This window comes from Bos grunniens, chromosome X (genome assembly GCF_055505025.1).
Source record: "Bos grunniens cultivar Pamir isolate PY7600 chromosome X, Bosgru_T2T1.0, whole genome shotgun sequence".
Lineage (NCBI taxonomy): Eukaryota > Metazoa > Chordata > Mammalia > Artiodactyla > Bovidae > Bos > Bos grunniens.
Genome location: NC_141194.1, coordinates 39,549,928 through 39,577,082, shown reverse-complemented (window position 1 = coordinate 39,577,082; position 27,155 = coordinate 39,549,928). Strand labels below are relative to the sequence as shown.

Here is a 27,155-nt window from a genome sequence, read left to right as displayed (position 1 = left end):
TTGGAATGTTAACTTGTAATAGGCATAGTTTCTAATTTTAACTGTAACATATCTGCTGATAGGTTTTTGGAGGCATTACTTATGTGAGTAATCATTTCTGTATGATAATATATAGTATGTATCTGTAGAAACTTATTTTTTGTTTATGGACACCTAATCAGAAAAAAAAGAGTAGACCATATTTGGAGACATTAAATATGAGACTGGATGTAAAGGGGGAAAATGGTTAGTTTACATTTGTATGATTTCTTAGAGTTTACAAAGTATTCCCTAAATTTTGCCTCTTGATTTCTTGACAACCCTTTGAGAGTGGCAGAGTCTGAATTCTCTTCTTATTTTACAGATAAGGAAATAAGGTTCCTCGAAGTTAAATAGCTTTTTCAGGGCCACAGAACTGACGATAGCATTTATTTGTCGCTTTATTTATTTATTGGGGCTTCGTTGGTGGCTCAGACAGTAAAGAGTCCACCTGCAAAGCAGGAGACCCAGGTTCGATTTCTGGGTTGGGAAGATGCCCTGGAGAAGGGCATGGCTACCTACTCCAGTATTCTTGCCTGGAGAATTCCATGGACAGGGGAGCCTGGTGGGCTACAGTCTTTGGGGTCGCAAAGAGTCAGACATGACTGAGCAACTAACATACTTGTTTATTCATCTGTTCATTCTCCAGACCTTTATTGCATGCGATGCATAAAGACATGGTGGATTGAGACTCGAATAAGGCATAGTCCCTGCCCTCAAGAAGCTCGTGGTCTTTTGACTGTTGGGTCACTTTTTTGAATTCAAAAGGGTGACCTGTAGTGAAGTTTACCAAAGATGCTAAAATATGCCCACCACACACACCCCCCTCAAAAGTTTTAAGCTATATTCAAGAAGGGTTAAGGAGTTCATATTGGAAAGGGTAATTATAATAAAATGAATAAAATCCTAAAATGATGAGAGCATGTATTAATCCACATTAATTGAAGTTAGTTCTCCAGATCCAGCTCTGCAAGGTCAAGTAGCCTTCTAGCCACTGTAGGAAAGGTGGATAGATTCTCTAAGTGAACTTGACACTGATGCTCAGATTCTTTTTTCCCATTCAGTTATGTAATGACATTTAAAAGTTTTATCAGTTTTTATAGGTGCAAGTTCAGAAAAAGCTTACACTGGGTAAATTATATTCAGATCATTTTCAAATTCTGAATTTGCCAGGTTTCCTAGATAAATTAAAATCAGCTACTCAGTGTAGAGGTAATTTATTTTTTGCACCTGACAAGCTAAGTTGAAATATTTTGATAGTAGCTGTATTTGGAGATTTATTAGGGTTTGCATATTCCATAAAGTTTCACTTCAGAAAGAAATCTATAACACAATTGTATTTCTGCCCATGACTTTCTGAAATGTCTCCTCAATTTTAGCCCAGTGCATTTGATATCTTCAGTTTCACTAAGTTCCCCTATCATTAGAAAGCTTATGTGAAAATTGCTAAAGTGAAAGGAAAAGAGGTTATGAAGAAGTTGAGAACTTAAAATTCTAGAATAATATATTTTTTGAAAGTTAAAAGAAGACTTATTTCTAGCCACAGATTTTTTTGTCTCTAGGAATAAGCTGATATCATCCTTCTATATAACATTGGTCAAAGAGGGGGTATCTTGTACCATATATTGAGTTTTTTTTAATGGGGGAAAAGTCCTTTTATTTATTCATCTGTCTGTTGATTTCCTTGGTAAATTAAAGTTTGTAGACAGAAAGTCTTTTGTACACTGTAAAACATCATTCAAAGAATACTTTTTTAAATAAAGATGAATGTAAAGATGAATAAACTGGCTTATTTTAAGCTTATTCATCAGAAAGTTTACAATTTGTTTCATTGTTTTTGGAAATTTGGGCACCAAGCCTAATGAATCTATTTTGGTCAAAATGAAGAAGCATGGTATAGTATTTCTGAAAAGTCCCAAGGTTTCTTTTCAGTAGTTAATTTGGGGTTATCTTTTCCTAAAGATATTAAAACTTTCAGTGAAGAATTAGGTATTACTGAAGTATATAAAATGTAGATGTTCAGTTTTTCAAATCCAGTGTTAAATCCCTAATTATACCATGGGTCTTTAAATTACCTGTTTGATACTACTGAGCTGTATGTTGATAAAATAATATCAAGCAAAATCTAAAACTCTTGGTTTTGATATTGAGCCATATTGTATTCATCTTTCATTAATTCATAGTATTTTCCTGTTAGTTTTTTGAACTGTGTGTCACAGTAAGTCATATTCTGAATAAAGTCTCATATTGAACTTTATACATAACGTTTCAGTATTTTTGTGACTGTAGATACCGTTGTGCTTTTGTCAAGAATAAAGTCCATTAACTGGAGAATTAGAGGATTATTCACATATTGACACTTGGTGTTCTCAACTTAATGATTATTTAACTAGACTCATTAGAGGTTCTTAATAGATAATGATTTTTAGCCATGCCAGACATATTAAGTGTTTAGCTGAGTGTATAAATACATGGTTTATAGAACTCTGATTAATGGTAAAACAATCTGTATAATGTTCTAGCTAAGAAAAAGAAAAATCTCTCTCCAAAGCAATATTGAGGTACAATTCACATACCATACAGGCTGCCCATTTAAAACGTACAATTCTGAGAATTCCTGGTGGTCCAGTTGTTAGGACTCTGCACTTCCACTGCAGGCGGCGCAGATTCGATCCCTGGTCAGGGAACTAAAATCCCACAGACTATGTGGTGTGGCCAAAAAACAATAATAAAAAAGTGTACAATTCAGTGGTTTTTAGTATATTGACAGATATGTGCAACCATCACCACAGTCAGTTTTAGAAAATTTTCAAATTGTTACCCTTTAACTGTCACCCGAAGTACCCCCCCAGCCCTAAGCAGTCTCTGCTGTCTCTATAGATATGCCTCTTCTGAATATTTACATATAAATGGAATCATAATATATGGTCTTTTGTGATTGTCGTCTTTCATTTAGCATAATGTTTTCAAGGGTCTTCCATGTTGTACCGTGTATCAGTACTTCATTTTTATAGCTGAATTGTATGGATCTACTGCATTTTGTTTATCATTTTGTTTATCAGCAGAAGTTGAAAGAAGCAGGATTCAAAATGGTTTTAAATATGTTCTAATCAGAGTAGAGTCATGCTTCAGGTTCAGGATGGGAAAGGGGACCTTGCTTGAAGGAGATTGATGCACAGAAGATCAAGGCCTTTTAGTTAACTTCAGGGTTGCTGTGTGGTAACAGTGTCGTGGCTCCTGATGTTAGAAGTTAGTGTTGGTGGTGTTTATAGACTCCCATTTTACTAGTCATGGAAGGTAGCATTTCTACAGGGCTATGCTGGTCTTCAGTGAAGAGTTAGAAAAAGTTTTTGTTTCCAGCTTCTCTGATTATTGACTATCTTTGAGCAAATATAGAAACGTCAGCCTCAAGTTTTTCATCTCTAAGGTGATGGTAATTAACTGTTTTTGTCTATTTCTTAGAGTTGTAAAAATCAGATAATAAGTGTGGGAATGCTGAGAAAATGTAGGGCATTGTGTGAGCCTGATGTGTTATTAATTCTGGATAGCATATTTTAAGTTGACCACTGATAAACTGGACCATTTCCAAGCAGTGGACTAGGGATGGTAAGTCAGGAATTTGGAGATATGAAGACTAATTGATATGGTTTGCAGTGTTCAGCTTGAAGATAGAGTGCGGCTTCCCCTATTTGAAAGACACAAAAGACTTTTAAGTATTGTTCCAAAAGGAATTAGTTTTCAGCTTCTGGATGAACTCTGTTAGTTTAGGCACACTTGTGAAATGCATTGAGTAGAGAACTGATGGAAAGGTTTTCTGTATCAGGATGAAGTTGGCCTAGATCTCATAATGGGCAATGTTTACTGAGTGTTTTATATGTTCTAGGCACTGTTCTAAAGGTTTCATATGCATAAACTCTTAATCCTCAGAACAACCTTATGAGAGGGAGAAAACCGTCTCCATTTTATATTGAAAAAACAGAGGCACAGAGGGAAAGTAACTTGTCCAAGGTTACAGGGCTAATAAATTGCAGAATTAAAATTGAGACCAAGGCAGTCTGGGTCCAGGAGTCCATGCATTTATATCTACTTTATTACCAGTCAACTCTAGAAATCTGTAAGAGAAAAAGCATTTCACTCTATTTATTTTTCCTGACTTGTCATATGTATGTGTAATGTTAAGGATGGAGAAATGAATTGGGAAACCTTTTATTTAAATTGATAGAATATGACTGGTTTTAAAACTATTTCTTCTTTCCTCAAATTACTGGGAAATTTTTTGATGAAATATTTTGACGTATGGAAAAGCTATATTATTTCTTAAGATTTACTTTGTAATCAGTAAATGATATATGAAGTGAAAAGTGGCTAGTTTTCAAGGAAGCTTAATGCGTTTACCTTTTGCTTTAAAGATGATCTCAAGCTTCTTAGATCAGCAAGCCATCCTGTTTGTGGACACTGCGGATCGCCTGGCCTCGTTAGCTAGAGACGCTCTGGTCCATGCACGCCTGCCTAGTTTTGCCATCCCATATGCTATTGATGTGCTGACTACTGGGTCTTATCCACGGCTGCCAACCTGCATCAGAGTAAGTGTGTTCCCACTGCCCCCCCCAAAAAAAATTGAAGGCTTTGGAATTAGATTCTAGAATATTAATAAATAGCCCAGTCCCCCCCCCAAAAAAAAAAAACTTCTGTGTTTTAAAATAAATACTTCATGTAGTTTGTTTTTTCTCTCATGAAAATTTGGGGGAGGGGAGGTGTTGAAATAAATTGGAGCCAGAACATGAGTAGCTATCAAAATGAGTTATGTATTCATTTAGGTGAGGGTGAACAGAATTGCAAAGGTGACATCTATTTCAGATGTGAAAATATGGCACACGAATTGCTTTTTGGAAGTGTTTTTTATAGAATTTGTTGCAGTTGTTTATTCACTCGACGCTATTGTATTTTATACTTCTAAGAAGTGGTAGAAATCATCTAGTGACATTAAGTTGGTTTCATAAATAGAGCATGAAGAAGACTGTTGCATTATTATCTTAGCCAGGCGACTGGTGGAATCATTGACACTCTAATACATGATAGTAATGGTCACTATTATTGGATGTAGACTGCAGAAACGAGTGTTGAGATTCTCTCGGGTAAAGTAAGAAAGTACTGTGTTAGGGCAGGTGCAGGTAAAAATTATGTCTCTTTGCACATTATTTCTAAATCACTTGAACATTTTTGTAGGATAAAATTATTCCTCCAGACCCAATTACCAAAATTGAGAAGCAAGCTACACTTCACCAGCTGAACCAGATTCTTAGACATCGGCTTGTAACCACGGATCTTCCTCCTCAGTTAGCAAATCTTACAGTTGGTATGTGCTTGGAATATATTTTTAAAGAATTGACTTGTTAGAATATTTTTAAAATCAGCTTTTGGGAGTTTTATCTTTTAAAATATCATTATGAAGTCTTTACCTACAATTTTGGTGGTGTTTGAAACTGTAATTTGTGCCATATCATTTCACTGTATCTGGAAATACAGTGCTGGTATTTGAAGCTGAGGAGAGGGCAAGATCACCTGGGGCTGGAGGAGAGCCTGGGTCCTAGAGTTGAGCCTCAGTATTGTTCCTTGATATTTAGAAGAGTTGCCTTTGATTTCTCGATGACCTGGATGCTGGCTACTGTTAATGCAGGAAATACTGAATTGTTTGAACACTTATGAAAGAATCTTCAATCTATTTAAGATTTCTTGTGAGCAAGACTAAAAAGTTCTAGGTTAGCAGGAGGAGGCTGCTTATTTTCTAGCAAAGTAGACGACTTCTTCTTCTTCTTCTAAAAGCAAATGGCCGAGTGAAGTTTCGAGTTGAAGGAGAATTTGAAGCCACCTTGACTGTGATGGGAGATGACCCTGATGTTCCGTGGCGTCTTCTCAAGCTAGAAATTCTAGTTGAGGATAAGGAAACAGGAGGTAAATCATAAATACTGATTTAAATCAGTATTGATTTAAATGTTGGATGTTTTTATGTTATTGATACATTCTTGCAGAATAATACATGTGTTTAACAGTTTATCCTGTAATTTGAAACAGATTTTATGATAATCATAACTCCCTACTAACCACAAAGGTTTCAGTGTTTCTATAGTATAATCAGTAATATTCATAGATAATTTCAGTGTTTTTTTTTTTTTGACTTATTGTTAGTATACTCTTCCTTAGTTGGTCTATGACACAGTCTGGATACTTTTCTGAGTAACCACCTCCTTTTTTCCCGCCAATGGAAGATGGGCGAGCCTTGGTTCATAGTATGCAGATCAACTTTATCCATCAACTGGTACAATCTAGGCTCTTTGCTGATGAGAAACCTCTTCAGGACATGTACAACTGCCTGCGTATCCTTCTGAAATTTGAGCCCTGTATTTGTGAAGAATTTGTATCCCTCTACCCCCAACACACTTTCCTAGTGGCTCAGTGGTAAAGAACTCACCTGCCAGTGTGGGAGATGTGAGTTCGATCCCTGGGTCAGAAGGGTCCCCTGGAGGAGGAAATGGCAACCCACTCCAGTATTCTTGCCTGGGAAATCCAATGGACAGAGGAGACTGGTGTGCTGCAGTCCATGGGGTCGCAAAAGAGTCGGACACGACTAAGTGACTAAACAACAACCCCCCCACAGCACACACGTTTCCATTTGCCTCTAGTCCTGAACTGGAGCAGCTTAAACTCTCTCCCTTACCCTTTCAGGGTGGAAATGGGGCTTGGGAACTGGCCAGTGTAAAGAATAATGGTAGATCTTTTTTTTTTTTTTTTTAAACCAAGCTTTTCATTTTACTGTTGACTTTGCAGGTAAAAATTTTAAATAATGAGGTAGAAATAGTACTCTTTGGAGAGAAAAAATTAGGTCTACCCATATTCTCTAAACTATGATGAATTAAGGGGTAACCTGGACCTTATGTTTTGTTTATATTGGTTCAAAATTAAATGTAAAACCTTTTTCTAAAATTATGTCACAAATTGCACCTCCTTTTATATACATCACTGGAGAAATATAATGGTCAACTTTTGGGGAATAGAGCATTTGTTATATGAAGTTTGCTTATACTTCTTTGGCTGTTGTAGTAATATATTAGATTTGCTTAACTAGATCCATCAGATTCTTTCTGCTTATCACTTCAGTTAGAAGTGCTACATTCTCAAACTCTAATGTTAATCCGAGAGCGGTGGGGAGACCTTGTACAGGTGGAAAGGTATCATGCAGGAAAATGCCTCTCCCTCTCAGTTTGGAAGTAAGTAAAGTTGATTCTGGGGTCATGCAATGACTGTAAATACTCTTTGTTCTCTTTGTTTCTCCTTTTCTCTCATGCATCTGATTTTCTTTGTATCTAGCAACCTGAATTTGTATGGTAAGGTCCCATGGTATCCTAAACCACATAGGACATCCATAATTAGCACCTTTCTTAGAACATGGCATGTTTTAAATATGTAGATATTTGTCTGTTTGTACTAAAACTTAACTATTCTTAAAAGATTAGATTACTCTGGCTTCAAACCAGATTGCTAAAAGACCAGTAGGTTAAATTACTGGGTATCATTTTTTAAAAATCCTTGCCAGTCACAGTGTTATATTTTGAATTGTACTTTTTACAAACTTCTGGGGAAGGTCTTGTAATCCTCTTCTCCATTTGAACTTTGCTTGGTTTTCATTTTCTGTAAAGGAATCAGAGGTGAATAGGCACCACTTAGAGACAGTTTGTTTTGTTTGGGGATTTTTTATGTGTATATGTGTTTTTAATTCTGTGTGTGTGTTTTTTAATGTAGTAGATCATATTGTGTTGGATTACAGAATAGCTGTCTTCCCAATATTAATATTCCCTCAACAAAGAGTGAGTGCCTGCCATGTTGTAGACTTTGGATAAGGTACACAGTAGACTCTCTTTTATTCCAGAAGTTAACAGATTGTTGTAAAAAATTCTTAATATTCTTTTTTCTCTTTAGTCAACAGGTTCTTGGGAGAAAAACAGGGACAGCATCTGTTCACAAAGTTACAATTAAAATTGATGAGAATGATGCCTCCAAGCCTTTACAGATTTTTCACGATCCTCCTTTGCCGGCTTCTGATTCCAAATTAGTAGAAAGAGCCATGAAGGTAAAAGAACTTAATATATTTTAATATTGGCTTGATCAAATGAATATAACGTAACATCATTTCTACTTAAGCTTTTAGCACAAATTCTTTAAAATACCTAATGGTTCCTAAAACCCTTTATGAAACTTATTTTAAATGAATGTTATGCTGATAGGTTTGTTGTGGTTGTTTTAACATCTAATATGGTAAGGTATAATTTTTAAGATATTCTTTCAAATTTTGTAATTTAGATCAGATAACCACTTTAATTTTTGTTAAGATCTGCCATTTAATCACTGTGATAACTATGATTAACAGTGTCTTGATCTATACTTGCCAGATGTTAACTATAGCCTTTAAGCTATCAATACCATTGTTTAAGTTTGCTTTCTTTTATTGGTTAACACTTCATCAGTGTGTTCCAAAAGGAAGTATCTTGAAGCATAGTAATCTACTGTCAGACTTTTAAAGTAAAAATGTTCGAATTGTACATACGATTCTGTTCTTGTTTATGCAGATTGATCATTTATCAATAGAAAAACTCCTGATTGACAGTGTCCATGCACGAGCTCATCAGAAGCTTCAGGAACTGAAGGCCATTCTTAGAGGCGTCAATGCTAATGAAAACTGTAGGTTCTTTTGAAGTGACATTTCTGGGGCTTTCCAGGTGGCCCTAGCGGTAAAGAATCCAGCTGCTGATGCAGGAGGCATAAAGAGATGTGGGTTCAATCCCTGGGTAGGAAAGATCCCCTGGAGGGAGGGCATGGCAACCCACTCCAGTATTCTTACCAGGAGAATCCCACGCACAGAGGAGCTTAACGGGAAGCAACTTAGCACGCATGTCTTTCTTTTGTTTAAATTAGCATCTGCTTTTATTTTATGAAGAGTCTTTTTTAAAATGACTTTTTTCCCTGATGTATTGATTTTGTTGTAAAAGCTGGGCATTTCTGCCTTTTAATTTATGATCTATCAAGCTTGTCCTAATTTTCCCCTTTCTTCTTTCTCATTTAGCTTGACCTTATTTTTGAAATGTATGCATATTGACTCTCCTTAAAACTTCCTTTTTGAAACAGAACCTGACTTAACATTTTAATATGAATCTCATTCTTCTAATTTTTCTTCTAAAAGGTTAATAAGGCAGCTTTGCAAATATTTATAATGTGTTTATAAAATATGCCTCTTTGAAATGAAGCTAAATTTATCCCATGTCTTCAAAAAATTTTTTTTTGAATTGTTAATATATCAACAGTTCAAAATAAGAAATACGGGTGTACACACCGTGAAAAATCTTCTAATTACCTAGTATATTCAGAGCGTTAGGAGACGAACGGTCAGTCATTTAGAAAGTAAGTGTTTTCATTCTAGGAATACAGTTTCCAGTATCATAATGAGAACATTTACTATCCCAACGCCAATTATTTTTGACTGGTATTACCTTGTGCCCACAGTATTTTCACAATCTTAATTTTTCTAATTTTAATTTCAATTTTTTCAAAATAATATCATTGAGATTGTAGAAAATCGGGGTTTGTGATCTTTTGATAGGCTCTGGTTTACTTTAGTGTCATCTGTAAACAAGGCTTAGTAAGTTAAAAAAAACTCAGCATGATTGCCTGAGGGATATTTAAATTACTTTGGAAAATGGACTCTGAAAATGTGTTTACCCGGGAATAATTTTGTGTATTTTTCAAGGAAGTTGTGAAGATTTTTCTTGAGTAGCACTTTGTAGTGATATCACTGCTTGAGTAGTCAGAAGATGTTGGTATAGCTCTTCATGTATTCTTGAACAAGTCACTTAAATTCTTTGGGCCTCATTCTCCTCATCTGTATTTGAGGGTGTTACTCCAGGCGCTTCCTGGATCTCTGATTCTAGTAGGAGTGTACGATAGCAGTGGTTTTCAAGCCCCGTGAGTCTGTTGAGTCCTCAGTGTTAGAGAAGGGTGCTTTGGAGACTTAAGTTTTGAAGGAGAGGGAGGATCTTGCATGTGAGGTTGGGCCCCTCAGCCCTACTTGAATCAGAGCAGTTCTGGAAATGAGGAAAAGGTCTGCTGACCCACCATTTTAGGACATATGCTTTAAGTTTTGTGTTTTTTTTTTAATTTTATTTTTTAACTTTACAATATTGTATTGGTTTTGCCATATATCAACCTGAATCCGCCACAGGTATACACGTGTTCCCATCCTGAACCCTCCTCCCTCCCTCCTCAAGTTTTTTTTTTTTTTAATTCATGTTCATGCGTTTATACACAGCGTAACCTCACTTGATCGCTTTTGTGATGGGAAAGCATGCTTTAGTCAGATCCTTTGCTGGGACAAGGGGCCATAGTCTGTTCTGGGAATCCCTTAGTGCAGTCACCCTTCATTAGCTGTCTTTTCTTCCAGCTCCTCACTAGTATACACCGAGGAAATTAGTTGCTCGGAGAATGGAGCATTTCAAGAAAGGGCTAAGAGAGAGCACAGACTGCAGGTTTTGGATAGCCCAAGGGGTAATGTGTGGTTTCTTGAGGGTGGGAGATAGGGGTGAGATAGTCTTAGGGGAGAGTAGGCAAGACTTTTGGAGAGAAATTTTTAAAAGGCAATGTAAGGCACTAAAGGTAACTTGTCCTGCAGCCCCTTCTCAGCATCACCTGACTCGAGGAAGCCAGGGTGCTCTCCCTCGAGTTGTCCTCTGTCAGCGTCAGATTCAGGGTCTCGAGATCAGTTTCAGAAGCTGTGAACCACACACAGCAATTCCTAATGGGCCTTAATTGCTTCTCTTAGTTTTCCCACTTTATATTACTGTCTATTGGTCCATTCTTCTTGTCCTCAATAAACAGGGAGAAATGAAAGAGGAGATGTGTGTATATTCCTGCTGCAGGAAAAAGTAGTGTGTAGCCTGGTTATCTTTCACAGCCTTTAATTGTCTCTTTATAAGTTTCTCTGTTAAAACCTGTTGCCTTTAAATGCTCAGGGCCTTACGTGTTTTATCAGTATTTTCTGTAAAGACAAATACCCTGGCAACCATAAAATATGTTCAGAGATACATATGAACATATTTTCTATTAATATCTTTTGGACTGTGTTCTCTGTATTCTTCTCTGATTCCCTGTTGTTTCAAAAATATTTAATTTTGTTAATTAGATTGAAATTATAATTGTTATCCCAATTGTCAAGAGTTAGTTTTACTCCATTACTACACTTTAAAAATAGTTTTGCTTTAAAGAATACCTTCCTATCCTATTAGGATTTAAGACCTACAGATGTGTTTTAAAAATCAGCAAGTCTGCTTCAAGTCTGTAAGCACTTTTAAAATTTTTCACGCTAACCTGAATATAGAATATTGTAAAAGAAATTCCTGTTTGTGCCTTTTTGTCCTGTTTTTTTGTTTTTTTTAGGTGAGAGTTAAGCTGGACCTACATGTTAAAGATTTGTATCCAAATACATTAGATATACTTGAAAGCAGTTAGTTTTCATCTGATTAAATGTTTCCTGCAATCTTTTTTGCTTTAGTAATTTGTATAGACAGTACCAATGGCAACACCTCCCATTTTACTTGTTGCAGATTATATTATATAGCGGGAGGTTTTGGTTTTTTCCTTTGGTTCAGAAAGGGATACAGATAATGTATATTATTGAGCACTTTGCTTTTCAAAGCACTCTTACAAGCTTGTCATTGCTTCTTCCTGAGAACCCATGGTGTGGACAGGAAGATGTCTTTGCCCTTCTTTAATGAAGTAGCATAGAGAAGTCACTCCTGGTGAAAGGCTGAGCCTACATTACAACTCTCCTCACTGCCTGCCTGCCTTCTGCACTGTAGTTTTAGAGGAACGTGGTAACCAGGAGAGCATATTCCTTTTGCAGGTCATCAGTCTGATTAGCACATGGTGGGTGTGCTTTCAGTGCTTTGCTTCCCTACTGGATTTTGTTATGTTAACTTGTGAGATTAAGGAGAAAGTTAATTGGGCCTGGTGGAAATACTTTGAAGCTCTAGAATGAGTATTGGGAATTTGTGTTTAGTAGTTTGCCTCTGTTCTTATTTTATCTGTGACTTGAAAATAAGGTACATAAATAACTTGAAAAAACTTTGTCCTATATAATAAATAATGCTTAATAGCTTTCAAATGTTTTTTAAATATATGAGCCCTAATTGCCAGAAAAATCTCTCTTTATGAAGAATGGCATTAAAAATATTTAGGTTGTGAATGAAATATACTTTATTTACCAAACAACTTTTTTCCCCCACTATATCAAAAAGGGACTTCCCCGGTGGCTCAGATGGTAAAGAATCCGCCTGCAATGCAGGAGACCTGGGTTCAATCCCTGGGTTGGGAAGATTCCCTGGAGGAGGGCATGGCAACCTACTCCAGTATTCTTGTCTGGAGAATCCCCTGGAGAATGGACAGAGGAGCCTGGTGGGTTACAGTCCATGGGGTTGCAAAGATACGACTGAGCAATCAAGCACACATATCAAAAAGAAAATCCTTAAAATTAGCTTATTCTTAATTACTGACTGAAAGCAAAGCTAGAACACACCTCATTGATAAGGTTAAATTTTCACTAGCTATTTTAACCTTTTTTAAGAAATCTTGGAGGGTTTTTTTTTTTTTTGGCTATAGTATTTGGGATGGGTATGTTTGTTTCAGGTCACCTTGTAGGTTACATTCTTCCTTTGAGTTATTAATTGACATAATAGTACTAATCTAGGTTAGCAAAGTTATGTCTTTGCTCTAACATTCAGATCATTCAGTAGTTGGTTTCTTTCTACTTGCTGAGAAATATATACATATATTTTGGGGGGGGGATATTCAGATAGAAATATAATTAATTTTTAACTTTTCAGCTTCCATAGAGACTGCACTTCCAGCTCTTGTTGTTCCCATCTTGGAGCCCTGTGGTAATTCAGAGTGTCTACACATTTTTGTCGATTTGCATTCTGGAATGTTCCAGTTGATGCTTTATGGACTTGGTAAGTTACTAAATGATAGACTCACTCAGTATAAAGAAAAATATTTTTAACAAAAACAGAATAAAAATTTTTGCCATTAGGTACTGGGAAGGGTGGTATAAACAGTATATAGAAAGTAGATATGGAAGGAATAACTGGCTGATATCTGTTCCTTGGGGCCCATTTTAACTGTCTTGTACAAGAAGTTAAACTTCCCAATATGAAGTCCATTCATGTTGTTTTTCTTATGTAAAAGTAATAATGTTGATGGCTGATCTTTTCTTAAATTAACTGTTTTACCACTAATAGTTGGGTGTCATGGAGAAGACTACAATCTAATGTCATTCGTGACTGAAGAACAAATTTATGATAGTATAAATATCTCAAGATGACTTGAATACAGAATCCTGGGGGAAAGAATTTTTTTTTTCTGGCTTAAACACAGTAGAAATTGAAGTTTGATTTCTGGCATGTTCTGTTACCAAGCTGGTGTTCTGAAATGATGAAATACTGGAAACTTAGTGTTTTTGTGTTGCTAATGATATAGTATTCTTGAATATGTTAGCACATTTCCCATTTGAAATTAATTTTAAGCCAGATTTATGAAAATAAAAATTCTTTCTGGTTATATTACATGGTTATAAAGGTAGATTTTTCTATGAACTGCTCATGGGAAAAACTGGTCTCACTACTTGAATTACATCACATTTATGATGGCTAAATGATAAGTGGCATGTTAGGAAATTGTTCTTCAAAACTTCAATGGTTTTCTTGATAATTAAAATAGTACACACTCATATAAGTAGAAAAACTAAATGTGTAAACATGAGAGAAGCAGTAAACAGTTGCCTGGTGGTAATCATTGTTTTTAAGGGATGTATGCTTGTCTTAGCTCAGGCTGCCATAACAGAGAACCACAGAATGGGTGACTTAAACAACAGAAATTTATTTTCTCACAGTTTTGGAGATTGGAAGTATGAGATAAGGTTGCCAGCATGGTCAAGTTATGGTAAGAGCTCTCTTCCTGGCTTATAGTTGTCAGCCTTCTTGCTGTGTCCTCACATGGCAGGAAGAGAGAGAGAGAGAGAGAGAGAGCAAGCTCTCTGGTGTCTCTATAAGGGCACTAATCTTATATGAGGGCTCCACCCTCATGACCTTATCCAAACCTAATTATCTCCCAAAGGCTCCACCTCTAAACACTATCACATTAGGAGCTAGGGCTTCAACATACGAATTTGGGAGGATGCAATTCAGTCCATGGACTTCCCAGGTAGCTCAGTCGTAAAGAATCCACCTCCCAATGCAGGGGATGCAGATTCAGTCCCTGAGTCGGGAAGATCCCCTGGAGAAGGAAATGGCAACCCACTCCAGTATTCTTGCCTGGGAAATCCCATGGACAGAAGAGCCTGGCAGGCTACAGTCCCTGGGGTCACAGAGTCAGACACGACTGACTGAGCACGCACACAATTCAGCCCATAGCAGTGCTCTTCTAATTTTTTCTCTACTTTTTTTTAGTTGAAATCATTTTATATTTTGCTTTTTGTTCCACATTCTTTTTCTTAATGTATTTTATTGAAGTATAGTTGACTTAGTGTTTCAGGTGCACAGCAAGGTGATTTAGCTATACATTTATACATGTATTATTTTTGAAATTATTTTCCACTATAGGTTATTATGAGATATTGACTGTAGTTCCCTGTGTATACAGTAAACTTTTGTTGCTTGTTGCATATCTATTTTTTTAAATTAGAAATCTAGCATTCTATTCAACATTCTATTATTAGCATTTTCTCATGTCATTAAAAATTCTAAGTGACATTTAGCAAGCTAATCTTCAGCCAACAGCTCTTGCTTATTTAGCAAGCTAATCTTCAACCAACAGCTCTTGCTTATGCCAGAGATCATTTGTGTTTAATAAATAAACATTTTAATGAAGTTTTATAGTTTTTGTAATTTTTAAAGTTCTAAGTCTAGTGATACTATGAGTTTTAAATACATACACATTTATAATATTAACTAACTAGACTAAGAGTTTGGGTAATTAAAATATGGGCAAAGAATTTAATGTATTTGTTACTCATTCTTCCTGCTAATGTACACTTGCTATTAATTATCTTAACTATAACTCTCCCTAAATATTAAAGAAGGGAAACAAATTAGATTAATTTATGCCTCATGATGCATTATCGTTTAGCTTTTCTCTAACTCAAAATAACACTACTTTCTGCCTGAAACAGTAACTTTCATTTAAATTTTGGGCTACCTGGATATCTTGTGTCTCGTGTAAGCCATTAATTAATGAAGTGCTTTATGCTATAGACCAAGCCACACTGGATGACATGGAGAAGTCTGTGAATGATGATATGAAACGGATCATTCCTTGGATTCAACAACTTAAGTAAGGCTATTTATTTAGCTCAGAACTAAAAATGGAAACTTACTTTGACAAGATATATTTTCTTCCCCATCATTACTCTTGATCAGCCACTATCCTTAATATTTATGATGTGAAACTTGAGCCCCTTTTGGTACTTAGAATCTAAATTTTCTTGAATTAGGTCTGAGATGGCAGTGCTTCATACCAAATTCCTCTCGAAAACAAATATAGGTATGAAGGGCATGACACTCAACTTTGATTGCTTGTCATGTTATCTCCTGTTTAAGCACTCTACATATCACTTACACAATGAATTTTATTGTATCTAGTGTTCTGTGCAGTAGATTCTTCCCAGGATAATCTTCATGGTATGAATCGACCAGCTGATACTTTCAGAGTAGTCATCTGCTTCATTCAGTTTGTCTCAGAATTCTTTGAATGCTTCAGACTGTTACACTAAATAAAATTGAAAATGAAGCTAGAGATAATTGTTTGAGGTTTCATTACCACCCTGGTACACAAAGGTATCATTATGGCAACTCTAATAGACTCTTTAAGTCAGTAAAACAGAATTCCAAGGGATAAAAATAAATATCAGAGATTAAAACCTCACTGGCAAATGGTGTGGTGGGGGTGGGGCAGACTGTTCAGTGGGATTTTAATACTTAAATCTTAATAATTCACATCTTGCATAATTTGGGGTTGTTGGCCAATTCCAGCTAGTAGAAATATAGCCTAAAACCAAGACATCAAGTCCCAAAAGCTTTAAACTTATCAAATATGTATCTGTACTCAAACTCACATTATTTATAGGAAAGGTCCCCTGGTTGTCACTTACAATGCTTCTCAGATGATCTTTGATCAGTTTATCACTAATCTATCATGGGACATTAATTTTTTGAAATAACTTTATTGAAATGTAATTTGCATAGCATAAACTTCAGTTGTTTTAAGTGTACCATTCAACGTCTTATCATAAATTTACTGAGTTTTGTAACAACCATAACCACAGTCCAGTTTTAGAACACTTAACATTTCTATTACCTCAAAAAGATGCTCATTTACAGTTAATCCCCATTCCCAGCCTCACCCCAGGCAACTATGAATCTGCTTTCTGTTTTTGTAGATTTTTTCCTTTCTGAACATTTCATAAAAATGGAATCATAAAGTATGTGGTCTTCTGTGACTGGCTTTCATTTAGCATAATGTTTCCAGATTCAACCATGTTGAAGCATGTACCAATTCTTCATTCCTTTTTATGCTTAACGAACATTCCATGGTATGCCTAGGCCACCATTTATTTATTCATTCATCGTTTGATGGACATTTGAATTGTTGCCACTTTTTGACTCTTATGAATAATGCAGCTGTGAGTATTCATGTGCAAATACATGTGTGCACTTTGCATTCCACTAGGAGTGGAATCATATAAGAAGCTACCATACTAGTTTCCAAAGTAACTGTACCACTTTACAGTCACATCAAACAGTGTATGAGGGTTTCCATTTCTCTACATCCTTGTCAGCCTTTGTTACTGTCTTTGACCATAGCCACCCTAGTGAGTATGACGAGGTATCTGACTGTGGTTTTAATTTACATTTGCCTGGAGAATCCCAGGGACGGGGGAGCCTGGTGGGCTGCCATCTCTGGGGTCACACAGAGTCGGACACGACTGAAGTGACAGCATCAGCAGGGACTATTAGTATTGGGCATCTGTTCATATGATTATTTTTTTTAATAATATTCACTGAAAACAAATTCTAGGAAAAAAGAAATGAAAAAACATGTTCAAAATATAAGCCCCAATTTTTTTATTAGAGTCAACAGCCATAAAATTGCATTGCAATAAATAAGGTCAGAACAAAAAATAATAATTTCAAGATCTATACATTTTTCATTGAAAATATACATGTATAGACAAGTTACTCATCACTTAAACTTTTTGTTCCACAAAGTCATAACAAAAAAGTTGAGTAAAATAGCAATTCCATATGTGCTCTGAAAGAATATCTTGTATTTATTATTCATACGTTTATAATTTTTATATATTTGTAATATATTTAGAATTTTTAATGTGGCAAAAGAGCTTGCTTCTGGTTTGTTGTAACTAATCTAAGTTGGATTGGTGATGATAATTACAGGAGATAACGTTTATCTTAAATGTTTCTGTGTTTTTTTTAAAAATAACATACATAGTAGAGATAGCAGTCTCACAAAGTATGTTGATAAGACTGGAAGTAGAGATTTGAAAGCAATTTTGGCAAGTTTAGGGTATTTGTTTTTAACTGTCTTCCAAAATGAAGGAAGTATTGGCATATTTTAAAAATTTATCATCATTCCTTTATTAATTGCCAGTTCTAGCAATTGATTCTGTGAAGCTATAGTTATATTTGTTTTTCAGTATGAAAAAGCAGTTTCCAGATTTTATACATTTTTGGGGTAATAGTTTTCAAACTGCTCTTAAAATGTTATACATTAATTATGGTTTTACTGCACATAGCTAGCACACATTTTGTATCACACGCAGCTCATCACTCAAATGCAACAGCACACAAACTGGTCTGTACCCTGTTACGTAAGACAAGCCGACTGATCATGAGTTTGGATGCTGTGGCATTGTTATATTGCTATGAAAAGCTTCTAAATGTGTATTCTTACTTTTTTAGTTGTCTCATGGTGGATCAGTGAGTTTGTGTACCTATCATTTTACCTTTTTCACATGTTAATATGATATTGGTCTCTAGGATAGATAACCAGATAAAAGAAATAAGAGGGATACTACAGTAAAAGCAACAAAGTGAAATCTGGTGGCTTAACTGAGAGAGGAAGGTAATGAACACTTACTGGCACCTGCTAGACATACCCATCACTTTTATATGAGCAGGATAAAAACTGGAACTGGAGATCTCCAGTGATAACTGGGAAAATGAGATACTTTTATATTTATTTATTGTTCTATTTTGGTTTATAAACACTTCAGGCATTTTATAAAAGATGTTGAGATCAGTTTGTGCTGTCTTATAAACTACAGGAGATCTTTCATCTCCTATAATAAACTGATACTTTCTCAGCCATTTTAATACTAGTGGATTCTACCTTATAACTAATTAAGGTCATTCACACTGCAGTTTAAACTCTTTAAAATTAATGGCCCAGTACAAAACTAGAGCAATGATTCATCATTATGGTCATATGTCCTTTTATTAGTTCAGTTAAGTTTCATATATTAATTGGTTTCTTAGTGGGTTTTAATAATCTATTTGTAAAACAGTAGCACACTCAGAAGTCTATGATTTTGTGATGTGGATGATCTCTTTTAAACTAAGGTTTTGGCTTGGACAACAGCGTTGCAAACAATCTATAAAACACCTGCCTACAATAACCAGTGAAACATTGCAGCTGTCCAATTATTCAACTCATCCCATAGGAAACCTTTCTAAGAATAAGCTGTTTGTCAGACTTACCCGTCTTCCACAATACTACATTGTAAGTATGCAAAGGGGTGATTTTGGTCATTGAGTTCAATAATTCTATTTGTATCTTGAATCATTTATTGTTTAGTTTCATTTGCAAATGTATTTTTATTGGATATTTGAATTTTGTATAATGATTCTGAAGCCAAGAGAGGGGAGAGTTGTAAGGGATGGGGCAGAGAGAAAATCTTATCTGTAGGAAATAATACAGTGATTAGGCAGGTTTGGGAAATATAAGGTATGCCCCGTCCCTCAACCCAGGATCTGTCCTATAGTGAGGCCTAGTTTCTGCTTGGAATTAGGCATCTGCTCTATGTAAGAAAAAATTTGAAAGCAACTGTTGTGAAGATTTAGAGATGTTTTGGTGTCAGAAAACTTGTTTGGTTTTAATCAAATGTTAGCTTGCATAATGCTGCTTTTTAAACATGATGGACTAAATTAGCTTTATTTTCTCATCCTTAATTGAAGGTATATGTATCCATTTTGTTGATTGCATGTACTTTTCAGTACACAGTAAAATCCTCATTCTTTTTTCACCCTTTCTAGATTTTTCTAGTAGTTTCTTTCAGATTATTGAACTAGTTAAAATTTGCAAGAACTTGAAATATGGATTCATATATTTCATAAATGTATTTCCTGCATGTAGAAGTTTTTGTGTACACCAAGTAGATACTTTTGGCTAAGATTCTAAGGTGTTTGGAAAACTTAATTCAATGGGAGTGAATTTTTTTGAAGCTTTAAGCTGTACTTTTAAAGATACTCTCATCAAAAGGTACCCTGTGTAGCCTGATATATCTTAAGTTAGGGTTACTTATGTTGACAGATAAGTCTGTCATTGATATGAATTCACTGTTTTCTGAATTTTAAAACACCAGCTGTGGAACTGGATTTGGCATGTGACAGGATTGTTGTTTCAGTTCTCCATGTGCTGCCTGATCTACATGTATTTTCTGACTTTATTTAGTATCAACAAAACGCCAGGCTTTCAGTTTCAATAACTAGTGGTTTATTATAAAGCAATAATTTGTTTCACATGGTTTAGACCAAACTGAATGTATATCACTCTTCATCCTTCTCACTTAGGATGATACGTTCATAATAGTGGCGAAAACTACCATAGCCTTTAAGAAGAATAGAGGAAAGTCTTATTGCCCTTAAATGTCTTTGCTATTTTACTTTTACTGGCTTTATTAACCTATAATTTACACACAGTAAAAATTCAGACTTTTAAGTGTCTGGAGTTTAATAAATGCATACAGTTTTGTAATGCCATCTCAATAAGACACAGAAGCTATCCGTTACCCCCTAGAATTCCTTCATGCTTCCTCTCTATAATCAGAGTTTCCCTCTGCTCGCTCTAGTGACCACTGACCTGTTTTTTGTTTCTACAGTTTAGCCTTTTAGTCATTTCTTTCACTTGGCATAATGCCTTTGATTTTCATCCATATTGTTGTATTTATAATAGTTCATTCTTTTTATTGCTGAGTAGTGTTGCATGGTATGAATGTATCACAGTTTGTTTAGCCTCTCATCAAAGGCCATCTGCATTGTTTCTAGTTTTGGGCAGTTGTGAATACAGCTGCTATAAGTATTTGCATATAGATTTTTTGGGTGATTTCTTTTGGAAAAGTAACTAAAAGTGGGAATGTTGGGTCACACACTAAGAGTAGGTTTGGCTTTATAAGAAACTGCTAAACTCTTTTCCAAAGCGGCCAGACCATTTTGCATTCCTGCCAGCAATACGTGAGAGTTCTAGTTGCTCTGCATTCTTGCCAGTACTTGTTATTGTGATTGTTTTTTTTTAAAGTTAGCCATTCTGATAGATGTGTGCTGCTGCTGCTGCTAAGTTGCTTCAGTCATGTCCGACTTTGTGCGACCCCATAGACGGCAGCCCACCAGGCTCCCCTGTCCCTGGGATTCTCCAGGCAAGAACACTGGAGTGGGCTGCCATTTCCTTCTCCAGTGCATGAAAGTGAAAAGTGAAAGGGAAGTCGCTTAGTCGTGGCCGACTCTTCGTGACCCCATGGACTGCAGCCCACCAGGCTCCTCCATCCATGGGACTTTGCAGGCAAGAGTACTGGAGTGGCTTGCCATTGTGTAGTGGTATCTTATTGTAGTCTTAATTTATGCTGCCTTGATGACTGATGATATTGAATATCTTTTCATCTGCTGATTTGCCGTCCATATATCTTTGGTGAAGTTCCATTTTACTTTTAATTCTCCAATTTCCTCAGTGTTGATTCTTAAGTGTCGGCCAAACAATTTCCTGAAAAGACTATGTGGGGAGGTGTGGGGTAGAGAAAGGAGAGAGACAGGAATAAAGACAGAAAAGTGTGTGTTGGTCAAGAGCCCTGTCCAGTGGCATTTATTTCTCTCACTCAAGTATTTAGGGGACTCTTCTTAAATTTCAGGTAGACCTTGAAAATAGTAAGCCTCTATAGTGAGAACAAGGTCTCTGGATCCAGACTTCTAGGATCAGAGTGTGAGTCTGTCACTTCTCAGCTCTGAGACCTTTGACAATTAATCTAAGCTTTTTGTGCCTAACTTTATCAGAAAAGTGAAGATAAGAATCCCTACTTTATTGAGTTACTGGGATTAAATGTGTTAACATCTATCAAGTACTTAGGAGAGTATAGGGCTTCCCTGGTGGCTCAGCTGGTAAAGAATCTGCCTCCAATGCGGGAGACCTGGGTTTGATTCCTGGATTGGGAAGATACCCTGGAGAAGGGAACGGCTACCCACCCCAGTATTCTGGTCTGAAGAATTCCATGAACTGAATAGTCCATGGGGTCTCAAAGAGTTGGAGCAACTTTCAAACAGCTGAGCAACTTTCACTACTTCACTCACTCGGAGAGTATGTGGCGCATGATAAACTCTTTATCGGTATTAACTATTGTTCATGTTCTTGTTATCCTCATCCTCATAATGACTGTATATTTCAGTTGAAAAGTCAGGGTTTATTTTTATATCCTTCCAAGTATGAGATACAGTTGTCATTTTTCTTTCGTCATTGTTCTTTAGTCTGATCTGTTTTTTAGAAAACAAATTACATATTTAATTGCAATGCTTTTTTTTGAGATCATGACTGATTTGTCCTTAATTCTGAGCCCTACTTGATACAAGGAGGAAAATATTCAACACTTACCAGTTAGTAATGTCTCTGAGTCTCATTTCTGATTTGGACCTTTTTAGGTTGTAGAGATGTTAGAAGTTCCCAATAAACCCACACAACTGTCGTACAAGTACTACTTCTTGTCTGTGAATGCAGTGGATCGTGACGACAGCCCTCTCATGGCCCTCTTGCTGCAGCAGTTTAAGGAAAACCTCCAGGAATCAGTTTATCGTACAAAAAATGGGAAACAGCCTAGAACCAGTACCAAGCGCAAGGTATGTTCACAAACAGAAATGAGCCCAGGGTTTGTGTCTATTGACTTTGCTGTACTCTTCTAACTATTTATAAATGGGAAAAAATTAGGTATGATTTTTAAGAGGCTGGCCAACAATAAGGTTTAGGTAACAAATGTCTACACATTCTTGAAAATGCTTCTCCTTTAATTAATAATTAATTGTACGCTCTTTCCCACAAGGCAACTTGTTAAGTACATAATATTTACTACTAAATTTCCCGTGTTTAGGTCAGTATTTGCTCAGTAAACAGTTGTTGAATGAATTAAGATTTGTTTTGGTTAACTTTGACTTTTGTTACAGTAGTCCAAGTGCTTAACTAATTGCATCACATACTTTTTCTTTTTATAACCCACTTGTGTTCTTTACTTAAATTCTAGTTGTCTGATGATTTGTGTCCAGTAGAACCCAAGAAAACCAAACGATCAGGAGAAATGCGTGCCTTCAATAAAGTTCTAGCTCACTTCGTTGCTATGTGTGATACAAACATGCCATTTGTAGGACTTCGGTTGGAGGTAATTTTTTGGAACAATTTTGGGTACCCAAAGAGTAATGTTTTAAATGCCTTACTAAAGCTACATGAATTCCATTAGGAGAACCAGATGGTTGTGATTTGGTATACATGTATACCATGAGATTATTAAATTATTTATCTCTGATTCCAAATTGTAGGCCTTCTGTTCTTTGTGGAAATGGGATGTAAATTCTTCCCAGTTTAAAAAAAAAAATAAAGACAATTTTTGAGAACCTTACTTGTATACCTCAAAGGAGCAGTATTTACCTTTTTTAGGGATGGTTAATAATTAAAGGGGTTGCTTATTTTTCAGTGGGTGAAGCTATACATATTGCTTACGAATAAAATTGGGTTCCTTTGTGAGAAGCAGGTCAGAAAGAGTATTAAACTAAATTTTTACTTTTTTCCCATGGAAGAAGCAATAGACTTAGCCCGAGTTAGTGTCTTTGAAGAGTACACAATTGTGATATTCAGCATGATCCCCAAGCATAAGAGGAAAGGGAGGTAACAGAACCTGCATTTTTGTATTTCCAAAAAGGGCTTTGGCCAAGGATTTGCAACAATTAAAAAGTAATACATGAAAATCTTAATTATTTCCCTCTAGTTTAAAGTTTTACTTTTTGTAAGACTCCTCCCTTCTGTAAATTATTGGTGATGAAGGAAAGACCTAGAAATGTGGAAGTGGATTATTTGTTAGGCTGATGATAATAGTCTTGGGAAGACTTGTTGAAAACACTTTGACGCTTTAGAGCAGGAATCAGCAGACTTTTTCTATCACGGGGCAGACGGTAAATATTTTAGGCCTTGTGGGTCATTTATTGTTGTTGTTGAGTCACTAAGTTTTGTCCGACTCTTTGCGACCCCATGGACTGCAGCACGCCAGGCTTCCCTGTCTTTTGCTATCTCCTAGAGTTTGCTCAAACTCATGTCCATTGAGACGGTGATGCCATCCAACCATCTTGTCCTCTGTCGTCCCCTTCTCCTTTTGCCTTCAATCTTTCCCAGCATCAGGGTCTTTTTGACTGAGTCAGCTCTTCGCATCAGGTGGCTGAAGTATTGGAGCTTCAGCTTCAGCATCAGTCATCTCTTTTTTAGCTCTTCAGGTCTGCTGTTGTAGTGTGAACCAGCCATAGTTGATATTTAAACAAATGAGTGTGGCTGTGTTCCAATAAAACTTTATTTCCCAAAACAGGCAGTGGCTAGATTTGGCCTATGAGCTATGGTATGCCAATTGCTGCTATATAGGGCTTCAGGATCTAAAGGCAGAAAATAGGGTGTGAAATTGTGAGGAGCAGCAGTAGCCCAGAAAATCCAAGCCCAGAAATAGGCAACTAAAGTAGATACTCATGTCCTTGATGTCCCAGCTCCTACAACTGTGAGCCTGATGAGTGTCCTCTTGTCTGGGAACTGTCCAGAGCTCCTACAGTGTCTGTGCTTCCATATCTTTGACTCTGTTGTTGGGCTTTTTCATCATGCTACATGGATTGATTGGGCTTCCCTGATGGCTCAGACAATAAAGAATCTGCCTGTAATGAGGGAGACCTGGGTTCAATCCGTGGGTTGGGAAGATCCCCTAGAGGAGGGCATGGCAAACCACTCCAGTATTCTTGCCTGGAGAATGCATGGAAAGAGGAGTCTGGCAGGCTATGGTCCATGGGGTCGCAGATTTGGACATGACTGAGTGACTAAGCACAACACATTGGATGAATTACATGAATGTCATTCAGTTACTCCCTTGCAGTGGAATGGGAGGCTACATCATACCCAGGGGGAATGCCTCAGTCATTGTCTGCTCTCTTCCTCATTACCCACAGGCCAGAAGTTGCAGAAGCTTGTGTCTTTGTAGTGCCCACATAGACACCTGTAAGCGTAGTGGCCTCTTTTCTCCTTCTCTGTGTTCCTATACCTGTCACACATGTAGGCTATTCAACATTCTGTAGTACTCTATTGAACTCAGTTAAGCTCTTCAAAACTTTCTTTTCTCTCATTGAAAAAGATGATAAAGGCAAAAGCAAGCACATTTTCTGCTTAAGGTAATTTACACTGAGATGTGAATAACTAAATCTGATCTTAGCAGGAATGTTGATATTTGTGATCCATAGAACAGAGGCAGTGTTTTTGAGCTCTCCCACACTTTGCTGTCTTTTGAATCTGGAGCCCTACTTCATGGTCAGCAGCTGTTTTTCTACACCTCTACTCTTCCCAGGCCCAAAGAGCAGGGCTCAGTGACATGCTTAAGGCTGCCTTAAATCCTTTCTGGAATAAGGTGGATATAAATAAATAGTCTGTCAGAGAAGACCTGGGAATATCTGCTTGAAGGCAAGTGTGTTCCTCTGCTAGGTGACTAGAATGACTTCCCGGCATACCCAAATAACCTGTAGTTCCACTGACAGGGTCTCTGGGTAAATGCATCAACTGAAAATCTTTTCTTTCGAGTTTCACAGAGGAAATAGTTATTTAAAAAAATATATTCCAGAAAAGTTGTAAACTGAAAAATACTGTTTGTGATTAAAAATGAGATGTGGCTATGACTCAAACTTTGTTTTCAAATAGACGTTAATTGCATCATGCAAGGAAGCCAGTCTTATTTAGTTCCCAGGAAATCAGATGAGGGGGGACAATGCTCACAACTCTAGAACAGATGCCATGAGAAGAGAGACAATAGTACTTAGAAAAGGTAGTTGCCTTTGTAAAATTGGTGGTCTCATAATAACTGTACCTTTCTCTTTCTAGTTGTCCAATCTGGAGATTCCACATCAAGGAGTGCAAATGGAAGGTGATGGCTTCAGCCACGCGATTCGCTTACTGAAGTAAGTCCCTGTCATGCGTCTGAGGTGGTGCCACACACTGCAGCCCTACCGCCAGTGCTACTCCTTCGAGTCAGCATACAGCAGAGCTCAGAACCTGCAGATGTCACACGAGTCAGCATACAGCAGAGTTCAGAACCTGCGGATGTCACAGGTTTCTGTATGGAATTACACAGTCTAGTAGAGGATTCTCTTTTACCTGCCAAGTGGACATCCAGCACCTCTTGGTATTTTAGGATGTCCTTCCTCTGGCTTTCTTTCATTCATTCAGCAGATGTTTACTGAGTATATGTGTCAGGCTTCAATTCTGATAGAGCCCTTCAGGATGCTGTGGGTTCACATAGCCGGGGGATCTGGGCTAGTTTGGAAATCAGGAAGGGTATCCCCACGAAGTACCAGTTGTACCTGGACTGAAGGAGAGGTGAGAATTAGCCAGAGGAAAGGGAGCTACGGTGGGAGTGGGTGTCCCAACCAGAAGGAGTAACTGCTAAAATGAAGGCTTAGAGGGGAGAGAAAGCTCGGCATCCTGGAACTGAAAGAAGTAGGGCATGGCAGGAGTTAGGGGAGATGAGCCTACAGATGTACACAGGAAGGGTCAGATCCTATAGGGCCTTGGTGTAAATGTTCTTAAGGAATTCACTGTATCCGAATGGCAGTAAAGAGCCATCAGATGATTTTAAGCAGAAACTGACATCATTAGATAGGTTGTTTTTTTTTTTTGAAAGCTCGCCCTGATAGCAACATGGAGAATAAATGGGAAAGGAACAAGACTGAAGTAGCAAAACCGGTTGCTGAAATGGTTCACACCAGAGTTGTTGGTAGCTTGGACCAGGGCAAGTTCCATAAAGACTTAGGGGACGAAGTCTTTATAAGTGATACTGAAAGAGAGAGAGAGTAGAAGGTGGCAGAGATGACTCTTGGTTTTATCTTGGGCAGATGATGGACGGTGGTGTTGTTTATTGAGAGAAGGGGATGAAGATGTGGGTTTGAAGAGGTTTTGCTAAGTTCAAGGTGTCTAGACATCTCTTTGGGCAGGCAAGGATATGTCTCAAGCTCAGGTGACAGGTCTGGGCAGGGGAAATAGATGAGTCACTACCAAGGTGGAAGTAATTAAGCTGGGATAGTAACTTAGATCACTGGGAAAAAGTACATGGAGGGAGATGTGCAGAGGGCTTGGCTCTAAATGGGTAGAGGACTAGGGGCCAGTGGATGCTTAGAGGGAAAACTAAGGCACCGTGTGTGATTTATGCGTTGACCAGGATGGACTTGCAAAGCTCAAATGCCATTTTTAAGAGGTCAGCCTTTTTGGTGCAGAAAGCAGTTTTCTTTTTTTGCATTTGTATTGTTTCTTAGATGCTGCTTAATAATATAAACCATAGAAGCAATTTTTATTTATTGAATTCCTCTGTCTGCCAAGACATGATGGCTCTGCAGTTTGAGCCACCAGGAATCAATTTGTAACCAATTTGTTGCTTGTAAATCAGTTTGTCCTGTGGAAGATGGAAAGGTCTAGCAGATAGCATGCACTCCACC

The 27,155-nt window shown here is 37.0% G+C and overlaps 1 protein-coding gene across 6 annotated transcripts in view; it reads left to right on the top strand.

Annotated features, from left to right (window-relative positions):
* The window catches only part of MED14 (mediator complex subunit 14), a 315,823-nt gene that overhangs the window by 263,649 nt on the left and 25,019 nt on the right, over positions 1-27,155 (top strand). For all 6 annotated transcript variants that reach the window (XM_086387055.1, XM_086387053.1, XM_086387056.1 and 3 more), the window contains 13 exons: positions 4,428-4,601; positions 5,245-5,374; positions 5,842-5,970; positions 6,285-6,392; positions 7,151-7,283; positions 7,993-8,143; positions 8,640-8,751; positions 12,942-13,067; positions 15,366-15,444; positions 18,750-18,909; positions 22,089-22,283; positions 22,682-22,816; positions 25,549-25,625. In XM_086387055.1, coding sequence (XP_086243181.1) covers positions 4,428-4,601; positions 5,245-5,374; positions 5,842-5,970; positions 6,285-6,392; positions 7,151-7,283; positions 7,993-8,143; positions 8,640-8,751; positions 12,942-13,067; positions 15,366-15,444; positions 18,750-18,909; positions 22,089-22,283; positions 22,682-22,816; positions 25,549-25,625 — 1,709 coding nt within the window. The remainder of the gene's footprint in view (positions 1-4,427; positions 4,602-5,244; positions 5,375-5,841; positions 5,971-6,284; positions 6,393-7,150; positions 7,284-7,992; positions 8,144-8,639; positions 8,752-12,941; positions 13,068-15,365; positions 15,445-18,749; positions 18,910-22,088; positions 22,284-22,681; positions 22,817-25,548; positions 25,626-27,155) is intronic.